General features: G+C 34.3%; 1 protein-coding gene across 1 annotated transcript in view; it reads right to left on the reverse strand.

Annotated features, from left to right (window-relative positions):
* MMP16 (matrix metallopeptidase 16) overlaps nucleotides 1-12,041 on the reverse strand; it is a 173,531-nt gene that overhangs the window by 61,298 nt on the left and 100,192 nt on the right. The window contains exon 4 of the mRNA XM_027659111.1: nucleotides 9,316-9,620. Within this exon, the coding sequence (XP_027514912.1) occupies nucleotides 9,316-9,620 (305 nt within the window). The remainder of the gene's footprint in view (nucleotides 1-9,315; nucleotides 9,621-12,041) is intronic.

Here is a 12,041-nt window from a genome sequence, read left to right on the forward strand (position 1 = left end):
AAAGTGAAGAATTGTCAGGAAAAACATAAATTATTCTCTAGGTTTGAGAGCAGATATTGTAGAAAATCTTTCATTAGTTAATCTTATACTATTCTTACAAGTCAAATATATATATCTTATATTTTAGGGTTATCTTACATTCTTCTACTTTTTCAAAAACAATCCATTAAATTTCTGACTAATAGATAAATAAATATGTAATTACTGTAAAATTCTTGTCTCATTCTCTCAGGAAACCATGACAACATCCATATCAATTGGAAACATGATTTTTCAGATCCTGTTTACCCATAAAAAGGCAGGAGAAATGAGAAGGCAGTGCAGTAATAATATCCTATAGAACATCTTCAGTATGTCCTAAATCTGCTGTCTTGGTGAAAAAGTCTCCATTAAGTGGTCCTAGCAACAAATAGAGACTTGATGATCTCTGGATCACATTAGAGTTGGAGTGCTAAGCCTGATGCCTGCTTTAAATGGCTGAAATGTCACTTTCTGTTTAAAGGAAGAATTTGAGGTTCATAGATAATGCCTCTTTCCCGAATTATTGCTACTAGCAGATCAGACTGAAAAGAAAAATAAATCATTTCAAGCTATTAATTAATGTTGTGAACTCTTTTCAATGTATTTGCAGTAATAAAGGGAATGTTCTCTTTTTTTTTTTTTTTTTTTTTAACCAAACATGTTTGAGATATGGCTTTTCACAAGCTCTCGACAGTAAGTAATCTTTCAAGAACCTGAAATTCAGTCTCTGGTGTGAAATCTGATAGCTCATAAGGCAGTTTCCTTATTATTAGCATTAGTTTTATTACTATTATTTTTGTATCATACATTTTAAAGAAATATTGCTTTATGTAAGCTGATGGAGCACACATGAAAAAGCACAGAGGATAAGACAAAAAAAGCACTGGAACATGTTAATTTTTTTCCTTTTTTTCCCTCCTTCTCTATAACTTTCTGACATGTATAAAAATTATATTAAGCTCTCTCGGATTGAGGACTCAAAATCTTCTAAGCTTCTTTCTAAGAGGAGGAAGTGTTAAGGTAGGACCTAGACTGATTTATTTATTTATTTATTTGTTATGTGTGTAGTGTTACTTTTTTTCTTTGTCATTCCTCACATATGAGGTGTTGTGAGGTTGAAAAAACAATCATGAAGGGGCTGGCCCACATTTTATGTATGGACTCATTCAAAATAAATCTATTTGCGTAAGCAAAAATGCCTTCCCAATGATCTTCTCCAGCATAATGCAGGGAGAAAATCAGAAAGAAAGACAAAAAGAGAAAACAAAACCCAAAAACTCCAACATTGTTAGTTTCAACTTACTAATCATTTTAACAAACATTTTTCAGTTAAATTTCCTCATGTAAACTCGGTTCTCCTAATAGACTAATATGAGGGTTTGATTAAATTAATCCATTTTGGGAGATAAAGTTGACTTCATTGTTGCATAAACAGTTGTTTGAGACAAACACATCTCTAAAAAAAAACCCAAAAGGGCAGTTCTTTTTCAGTGAATGTAGGTGCAAATGCTGCCAAAACTGTCTGCAAGGACCCATGCTGCCTTTCAGCTAGATGTTTCCTTGGCAGCAAAGTTGATGCAATAGACAATGTGAACTTTCCTCATTTATTTCGATGCAAAGTCAGCCAGGCCTGCTGTAACACTTTTCATTAGCAGTTTAAGATCGGACAGCTGATCGCAAACTGAGGCAGATGGCAAACATAAGCAGTTTGTTCTGCTGGCCCTGGTACGTGGGAAACAACCTACAGTTGCAGTTTGAATGAACAGCTGAGTTTGCAACTTCACTAAATACTCCAGAAAGGCTTGCAATGATCTGTGTTTACCTACACTGTGATGGAAGCAATATGCAATTATTTGGCTCAGGTTATGCTGCCTTTTTGGGTTGCAACCTGTGTCACGACCATCTCACCAACAAATGGGTGACAGTGTAAATATCACCTTGCTTCTATAGACACAAAAAGCACAATGTAAGATGCATGTTGTCGTCTACATTCCCATTGTTTTAATTAAGACTATTGCAAAGTCAATCCTCCTGACATATTCCTCAGCCTCTCTTTCTGTTTGCGTAATGGGGCATGTGGCAATTTTAGGCCAAGAAGGAAACTGAGAGCATAATATAGTGCCCTGATAGACCCTGGGATGTATGAAAAGCATCTAGTTAAACACACATCTAGAACATAGGGCTGGATTCATCCAAAAGACTGCTTTCACTGACAGCCAATGTTTAACAGATTTCCTTTTCAACGACATGCAAATGAAGTGCTTTCCTCAAAGCCAAAAGGGTGCTTCATGAAAGCAAAAAAACTCCCCCAAAAATATAAAAATGAGGTCATTACCTTCCCAACAGTTAACACTTTCCATCATCTGGCTTCCAGCCAGTAGGTGTAGTCCAGCAGACAGATTCTCTTCTCCTATCTGCATATTTCTATGCCCAATGGCTGAGTCCTCACAAGCAGCTAGGGCCCTTAATTTTTTGTTTGTTTTTTTAAATAATTTCCCATCTCTTCAATAACTGAAAGGGATTTTTCTATTCTCAAGCGCAGCTTTGCATACCATGACCATATTTTCAAGGATACATTTTATCCATCAGACATTGAATATCTAAGAGTTACCATTTTAGGTAAGATCTGGAGTGACTGTATATGGGACAGGTGGGTACATGCACACCAAGCAAGTATAATCCATGGAAGGTTTGGGAAGTTTGAGGACAGAATGACCCTTTTTAATTCTATCACCACAGCATGCACTTACTGACAGGGAAAGACTTGTTTGCTTTTCAAATAGTGAAAGCCTTGCATTTTAGTGACAGAAAGTATTATCTGTGTTAATTGACTCCTGAATTAAATTGGACATCAGGGAAACTAGTGAAATTATGAGAATCAATCGATATTCCATTTGCCTGTGACTTGCACAGTTCTTCTAAATATTATCCTGGTATCTTCATCATTATGTAATGTTATAATATTGCACTTAAATAGTTCAAATTTAAAATAGAAGTTGTGCCTCCTTACGTATAAACAAAGCTACAACTCAACAGGCTCGATCTCATTATCCTGGAAACAAGATATGACATAAAATATAATGGAATAGATAAAATTATTAGAAAATTACTTCCTCACAATATGAACATCCATCTGCTTAAAATGAATTTATCAATGTCAGGTTCAAAATTCAGAAAAAAGTAGTATTTCACATCTGCTTAAACTATAGGACATATTGTCATAGGATGTTGTGGATACCAAATGCTTGCATGAGTTCAAAAAGAGATTACACCAATTCATGAAAGGAAATCCCTCATAGGTTATTAAACACAAAAATATGGCTTGTGCCTCAGAAATTCAGTGAGACACAGACTATTGAAAGCTAAGAGGGAATATGCCGGAGTTTTGTTGCCATATGTTTGGCCTGCTCTTATTCTCTTCCTTATGTATCTGTTAATAGTCACTAACTGGAGATAGGATATTTGTCTTTGATCTGAAACCATGTTTGCAACTCTTTGTTTACAAGTACATACACAAGTAAAATACAATAAAAAATAAAATATTAATCTTTTACATATTTATCCTAGTACAGAACTAGGATAACACTTCTTGATTACAGATCAAATTTGATATTGTTAAGTGCTTATTAAAAACACACATAATCAATTAAGTAAGAGTACTATGCTTTATCAAACTAAAGTCATGTTAATATTGCAATACAGACCTTCTTTGATCTGAAATGCTTGGCTTCCTTTATACCTAACCATAGCATTTGACATGAGGACAGTTCGAGACACAGAGCTCCCTTAGGAGATGGTTTTCACAACTCCACTGGTTCACATTTCCAGCAGCATATATCTCCTGTACTGTGTCAACCACACTGGCAGCCAAAAGAAATTTACTACAAGTTGATCTATGTAGTTCAGAGATCAGGATTTTCATAAATTTTTCTTGGCTGCCAGTACAGTGCCCACAGCACAATCTATGCACTAACTAGAGTCCAAGTACATTACACTAGATACTGTTTTGCATCAGGTCCAAGAAGCTTTTACTTGGCAACCTACAAATGGTATGGTACAAAGTGACAGGTTTGCTTGTTTGTTTTCTTTTTATTGCCTGCAAACTTGAATAATTTTTGAATGCTGGACAGTTAACAAAAACCCTCCATGAATTCCTGAATTTTTGGGTTTGTTTTTCCAAAGATGCGGTTTTATTTATACACAAGCTACAAATATTCCACATGTATGCAAGCACTCTGCAGTAATATTCTCCTTACATTTAAATGTTACTGTACACTAAAACCATTTATTACTTCTGTAATGGAGTTTCACTTGTTATTATCTACTGTAGGTTCTTTGATGGAAGAACTGTTTTCTGAAGAATTTCAGTATGCTACAGTATTTTTGCTACAGAGGTAAATTTGCTACAGAGGTAAAAAAAATCACGTATGTTACTTTGACTTCTATTTCCCTTGCAGATATGATATGAAGATAAAAGTATCAAATTGCCACTACTGATCTGCCGTGTTTATCTACAGAGAACTGAAACTTAGTTTTTGCCAAATATTTTCTGCTACTGGAAGACATATTTCTATGGTCACATTTTATCCAGTAATTGGTACGTTAGGTATCATATCTAAGGTGCTTGAAAACTAGGCTCCCAAGAAATGCCTGTTTTCCTCAAGCACTACTTCTAAATTTTACCCTGTTTTAAAAACCTGCACTTGAGGCAAGTAGGTCAATCTTAAATTAATCTAGTTAAAAGTAGTGCACTCTCAATTTAAACTGGTAATAACTCTCCCTTAAATAGGTTTAGATGCACACAGTAATTTCCCAGAAAAAATATCTGCTTTAAAGAGGTTTAAACCAACTTAAGTGCATATAGCCACATAAATGTGAAATCAACTTTGATAAACCAATGCACTAAGGCTAATAAGAATGCCCCTTTCAGTTTTGATACAGAAAGACAGGGCTAAAGAAAGGATTTTTCTGCAAGCTACTAGAAAATTTATAGAGACAGTAGCTATCCCAGCCCCTTCCTGGCAGTGACTTTGAATTTCATCACAGTGATTTGAAATATTGTCATTGAACAAAATACTTGAAAAAGACTTCTGTTGAGGTTTTTGATAATACAATATCGCCAAAGTACTGCCACTCTTAGGAAGAAGTAATTGTCCTTTTCTGGATTTAGTGACATCGTTCATTGTCCATAAAATTTGAATTAAAAAAATTATATATGAAAAATATATATCACCTAAATGGATTGGAGTCATGGGACAAGGAAATCTTTCTCTAGCCTCAAGACTGGTATATTAAGATTTCTTCCTTTTCCTTTTTCTTCACTTCTTTTTCTTTACAGTTATTAAGTTCAGAAGAAAACAAGAATTTAAAGCTTGTCTTGTATCGATTTTTCAGATAGTTATTTATGTAACTTGATTTTCATCTCCCGTTTATTCCTTTCCATCTCTAAATTTTTAAGTATACATTTAATGAAACATTTTCCTGTAACAACCCTAACCATTCTGATTTGCTATTCCTGAACACTGTTTCTTCTTCTACTATAGTTGCCAAGTGTTACCAGAATAACCTGAGTTTTAACTGAGACTGCCTAGGAGCACAAGATACTCCATATGAAGTAACTATGCTGTTCCAAATAATTTACAAACCTAAGGTTGTCATCTCACACTGAAGTCTAGATAGGTAGATCATAAAAGAAGTGGAGTCTACTGTACTTTACTGAAAAGGCCTACTCCAACAGAACAATTTGAAAAGTAGTTGTCATAAAAGAACAAGAGGAACACAACAGCTGACTGAAGGAAACCTACAGACCAACACACTTTGTACAAAGTATTTGAAGAATACAATTTCCCCACCATGCAAAAAAACCCCAAGAACGTTTTATCTTCCATTATCTCCCTCATCCCCTACCAAAATAAATTCTGTCCTGGTTTCCACTGCTTTCCTGTGATGATAAGTCTCTTGTCCTTCCTTCTGGCCAATACTTGTAGCATCACCTGCAGCACTAGGGATGGAAACTCAGAGAAAAGACCTCCACATCTCAGCTGGAATTGAGGTATCAGCTGTACTCTGCTTACAGGGTATTATGAAAGAAAAGAAATATATCACTGTAGAAAGTCTGCAAGTATAAAATTGTATGACAGGAGGTTTTTTCCTGAGCAACAGCCCCATTAGTCTTTACTCCTACAAAAGCCTTATTCATTCTTCAGAACAAGGGAGGAGCACAGATCTCTTCTTAGGACATGTTTGATAAGACAACATGCCACTGAAGTGAGAACAAAGGAAAGCAGCAACACACTGTGCTGATAATGTATTTCTGTTGCAACTGTCCTTCCAGTCTAGAATATTATTAAACACAAGGAAAACACAAGGAAATCAACCACACATGATAAGAAATAAAACACCAAATCAACAAAACCCTGAAGTATCCTGCAAGTCAGGATAAATTACTGTAGAAATTAACTATACTCAGAATATTGACTTCATATATGATTCCTTATTTAGAATGAAAATTATTTTAAAAAGGACAACCGTTTATGAAAGTACCTTAAGAAGTTGTCTGAGGTAGGCAGCACATAGCATTTTCATTAGTCTAGTACAAGGTGGAGAATGAGGCTAAAACTTTTCAAGAGGGTCTTATTTTTGCATTCTTTCTGTTAAATAATCAAGTTCCTCTGCGCTTTAAAACCTCTAGAATACTAGAAGAGGAATCAGAGAAAATCAGCCTTTTGGGGTGAGAGTTAATTTAGAAATAAAAAAAAATATCACCAAATCTTTTTCCCATTCTACTGGATTTCAAATAAAACTACATGAAGGTGACTATTGGACTACTGGAGCATCTTAAAAGAAAATGACAATCACCTGGGAAAAATGACTCATAGTTAAGATCATAAATATATTTTTCAAACTTCTGCTTTTCAGTGCTCTGAGACTCAGCTCAAAATGATATGAAGCCTAAGAGAGCTGTAAGTCTTTCTTTCCTGTCAATCTCAAATGGCATGCTTGTCTTCTTTTTCCACCTGGAAATTTTGTCCAAAAAAAAAAAAAAATTCTGGATGATCCTTCAGGATTCCTAAACAACACAGTAAGATAAACCTGGCCTACCCAATAACTGGAAGTCACAAATCAGTTAAACAGGTATATACAGATCAAATGCACATATATTTCTATTTCTAGAGTTACAATGACAAGAGACTTTTCTTTGGACAATAGCTATGACCTACAATTCGCAGTTCATACCATTTCAACAATGAAACTTAGGGTTGACAAAATTCTTTAGAGAACTTGCATTGCTAAAATGTTTATTTTAACTATCGCGCATATTGCACAAATCTTCCAGCTTTGTACTGTAAATATGCCATTCTAATAGGAATATGTGTCCCTGAAAAAAGTATATTAGTACACCAAAGTACATAACTTATTAAATTTGCAGAAAAAAATTTCCAATGATATATATTAAACCTTCATGCTAAACCTTCATAAAAACTTTTTATTATAAAAGTTCAATGTTCTAAGATACACAAAAGAACAGTCTTAGAGATAGTATCATTTTACTTTCACTTGATTTTTTTCATTCAAGATATCTTAAAATTCATTAATACAAGAAATATATTTTGAAAACTGCTGTACAAAACTCAACCTCAAAAGGCATATAAAGACATGAGTGCCCTTTTGTGCTATAAAAATTATTTAACTTAAAGGAGAATGAGATAGTCAGAAGTTCACTCACTTTCATACCAAGTATCCATACGTGGAACTGCTCCAAAAGAGTTATCATAATTTAAATTGATATCCTGACTTCAGTGTACACATACTTGTAGATTTTCCTGAGTGCTTGAAGTAATAACTCCAAACCCACAAAATATTATGTGCAGTGTTGGTCTCCAACTGAGGCTCATAAAGGCGCCTTAATTTACCCTTGCAATTGTGACTATGTACCTGAACTGCACAAACAGAAGATTGCCACTGGTGCTCCTTTGAGCTAAAAGTGTGAAGAGGGCAAATATGACCTGTGCAATACCACAGATTTTGCTTCAGTAAGAATCTAGGTCTTGGTTCACAAGAAAAAAGCTTCTTGAACCCATTCCACAACTGACTCTGGCACAGCAGAAACATTCCACCATTGGAACAGTCACAATACCGTATTTATACTCCTGAAATATTAAATTAAAGCTTTGTTGCAAACTCCAGGCTACAAATCCTGCTACATAAAAAGCTCTGAATTTTACTTGGAAGATCTCAGGTGAGAGAGGGAAAGGAATAAGACAAATCCTCTTGTCATTCACAAACTCAGTGTAACATTGAAATACAACAGTTCCATAATTCTTGTCATGTCTATCATCCTTCCTATGACAGAAACATATTTGTGCATCTCTGCATTTTCTTTATGTGCCATTGTTTGCTGAAGAGACTCTCACAAACTCTATGTAACAGGTTTAAAGAGATCTAATAGGACCACTGAAGCTGTTTGGAACCAAAACCTGTCACGGCATCAAACACAGAATATGTATACAGAAAAACTCTTCTTTCATACTGTTCTGCAGAGATGCAAAGGCTAGTTTTAAATCGGGATTCCTAGATAAAGGTACTAGTTTAGTCACATCAGCTTGGAGCTCAGCAAGCGCCAGATTATATTTCTGTGAAGAGTAACTTTAAAGAGTATATTTAATCTTGATTTGGCAAATTTCAGGTATGTTAACTGCACTATGTAGTCAATTATTTGACCATAGGAATGTACAATTTAAGTAAATTGGACTTGTTCGAATCAACAATTCCAAAAGACATTCAAAAGTTTTTGGGAAACACTAGTTCTACTCTTGGAATGGTATCTTTAAGACTTGCCTTTAAATGCTGCCACTGCATCATCATAAATAAAAACTGAAGACTAGGTTTTATGTACACTGATATGTACTGTATTGGTGGGTAGCCGCAGTTGTTCTTAACCTCTAATATCACTGCCAAAGAATATTCCACATTTTCCCTAAACCTAAATAAGATTGATATGGTAATAAATGTCAAAATGGAAGTAGTTTATGCAAGCATTCAACTGAATGAACATAAATGTTCCTAATAAGAATTCAGTGTTTTTCAAGAAAAACACGTTTTCATACTGCATTACATTTAGACAGATACTCTTCTGCCTCAGATCCAAAGACACCAATCAACTGAAGATATTTCTAAAGTAATGTGAACTTCCGAAAGAAAACTATGTGTCTTTAGGGACAGGGTAGCATGGCAGTAGTTCTGTTAGCTAAAAATTCATGCCATTTATTTGTTTAAACTTAAATCTTCTCTTACCATCATGATTGGGATTTCCCAAAGTCCATGGCTCATCTGAGTCAAAATGAGTGTCTCCCCCAATTCCTGGCCCAGGGAAATATGCATGAGCCAAAAATCCTCCCTCCCCATCAAAGGGAGAACTGTCTCCATGAAAACCTGATGCAAAAATGATAGTAATATCCACGTCTCTCTTGCCATTTTCTAATTCAATATAAGGAACTTCTTCAAATGTTAAAGGGGTTACATTCTGCCACACATCGAAGGCACGGCGAATGGCTTTACGAGTTTCAGCATCACCGACTTTTGGAGTGACGTTCTTTATGCTGAAAGAAACAGAGAAACATTACACAGATTAAATTTAACAGAGTGGTGACACTCCTAACATACATTTCCCCCTAATTATTTTAAGTTCTGTGCTTTTAATAAAACTTGCTAGTCTGGTATTATATGCTTTAAGAAGAGTATTTTTGAACAAGCTGGTGCAAAATTATGGTGTCAATCTCCATAGCCCTTTATGCTAGAACTTATTCTGTGTTAGCTAGCTTACTCCCAGCAGTACAAAAATTTTATTCTTAGGAGATTAAAAATATTTTTAAATGAAAAATTCTTAACAGTGGTATAACCAGATTAATCAACCACTGACTGTTTACCTCCTGGACCACAATTAGAATCCATCACATAAAGAATGGCATGTCCTTTCTGATCAAAAGAAAAATGTTTTCAGTTAAATGAAATTTTCATTTCTTAGTGAGTTCATTAACAAAAGCAGAGCTCCATACTGTGACCACCAACCAGTATTCACAAAGCCTTCTTGCATTTGTCATTGGATAGACAATTTCTTATCAGAAACAAAGCCTTTTGACTTCAATACAGGCTAAGATGTCCTTTTATGATCTGATTACATCTCTAAATCTTTTATAAAACATCAGCTGTATAACACATCAGACAAATAATTTTATAGAAGAATTATGTGGTAATACAAAAATGTGCATTTAAACAGAAATTTCTGTCTTCATTACTTCCTTAAATGACACACATAAGAGAAAGGCAAAAACCCATCAGAACTGAAGTTAAGTTTACTAGCATAGTTATTTCTAAATTATAATGGAATCATCTTTTTTTAAAAAAAAATCTTTCTTATTTCCATTATGAAATTCAAGAAGAGAATGTCAATAATCAATTTCAGACCTATCCAATTTTCTCTATCATTTGCACTCAATTCATATGGCCAGTAAAAACTCTGTTAGGTTTGTGTCTGTTTGAAACTCATGCAATCAGATGCTCCTTGTTCATTTGACATGTGCTTGACTGAATGTCCAGCACAAATTGCAGAAATCACATGAGTTTAGAGTATATGTAAGAATTGTGTAAGTTTACACAAAATGGCATGCTAAAGGAGAATATTTATACCCTCATGAATAAACTTTAAATGATTGATTCGTTCGGCGCATTCCATGTGCCTAATTATATGGAATTTATATTTATACAAATAGAAACAAATATTTCAAGTCTAATTTTATAGATTTTACTTCACTTATACCACATTTGGTTCATAGGTTCATGTTGAAAACATAAAATTACATATTTTTACTTCCATTCAAAAATACTACTGTATTGAGTACAATAATGTTAGTCTAACCAAAGCATTATTTCTTTTTAGTTTGTATTTTTGTTCCAAAGAGATATCAACATGGATTATAAAATAGTACATTGTAGAGAATCCCCTGCTTTCCAAAGCATCTTTTGTTCCAAAGATGATTTAACCAATCATTACATACTCATGCCTATTCCTTTTTTTGCCTGGCTTGTAACATTGGTTTTTATTCTGCCTTTCTCTTTCATATACATGACCTTGAGAATATTTTCCCCTCCTATAAAAAGACATTTAAAAAACATTTCTGCACTGCAAAATCATTACCTTTTTGTTGTGTCTACGAAATTAAATTTTGAACTCTTTAAATCTCTTGTTATAAGACATTTTCTCCAGTCTATTAAATATTTTCTGTAATTTTTATTGAACTCACTCCAATTTTTCAATGTTCTTTTAAAACTGACTCTGTCAGAACTACAAAGTACAGATCTCACTGTCAGAGAGAAAAAGTCCTATAATCTGTAGGCATGACCTTACCCTACATGATGTAAATGCCATGTGATTTAAAGTGCTTTGTATGATGGTTTTTCATAATTATTTGCTCATCAGTAATTTTATGATCAGTGTTACCTTGCTTTTCATATGATTAAAAAAATATTGGATATGCTGGACCAACTATCAGCCCTTGCAGAATTCCGCTGAAAGCTCCCTCCTTCGTGAATTATTTTTTTTTTAGATGTTTTAATTAGCAAGTTCATAAACTTGCTAAGTTCAAAATGTGCCTCTTGAGAAAGTACAGCACTTTACAACCTGACTGTCATGTGCCACTAAATCAAAACACAGTCATGTGACACTAAATCAAAACACACCACAATGGCACACTTATACTGCCACTATCAAAAGCATAACAGTCCACCTGTTGCTATATTAAGAATATCACTTATAAGGCCTGCAAATGGGCTTTAGTCAATCCTGCTATGTGCTCTCTAAGGCACATGTATTGCCTTAAGCACAGTTCATTCAATGATTAAAGCCTCTGTTATTTGCTATGTATAATGAATACAACAAATGAATCAACAGGCTCTCGTAGAAAACAGAGTATGTCTAGCAAAACTGAAATATTGGTGTAGGAAAAGTTCTTTTGAAATATATA

This window comes from Corapipo altera, unplaced genomic scaffold (genome assembly GCF_003945725.1).
Source record: "Corapipo altera isolate COAL_440 unplaced genomic scaffold, ASM394572v1 52, whole genome shotgun sequence".
NCBI classification, from domain to species: Eukaryota; Metazoa; Chordata; class Aves; order Passeriformes; family Pipridae; genus Corapipo; species Corapipo altera.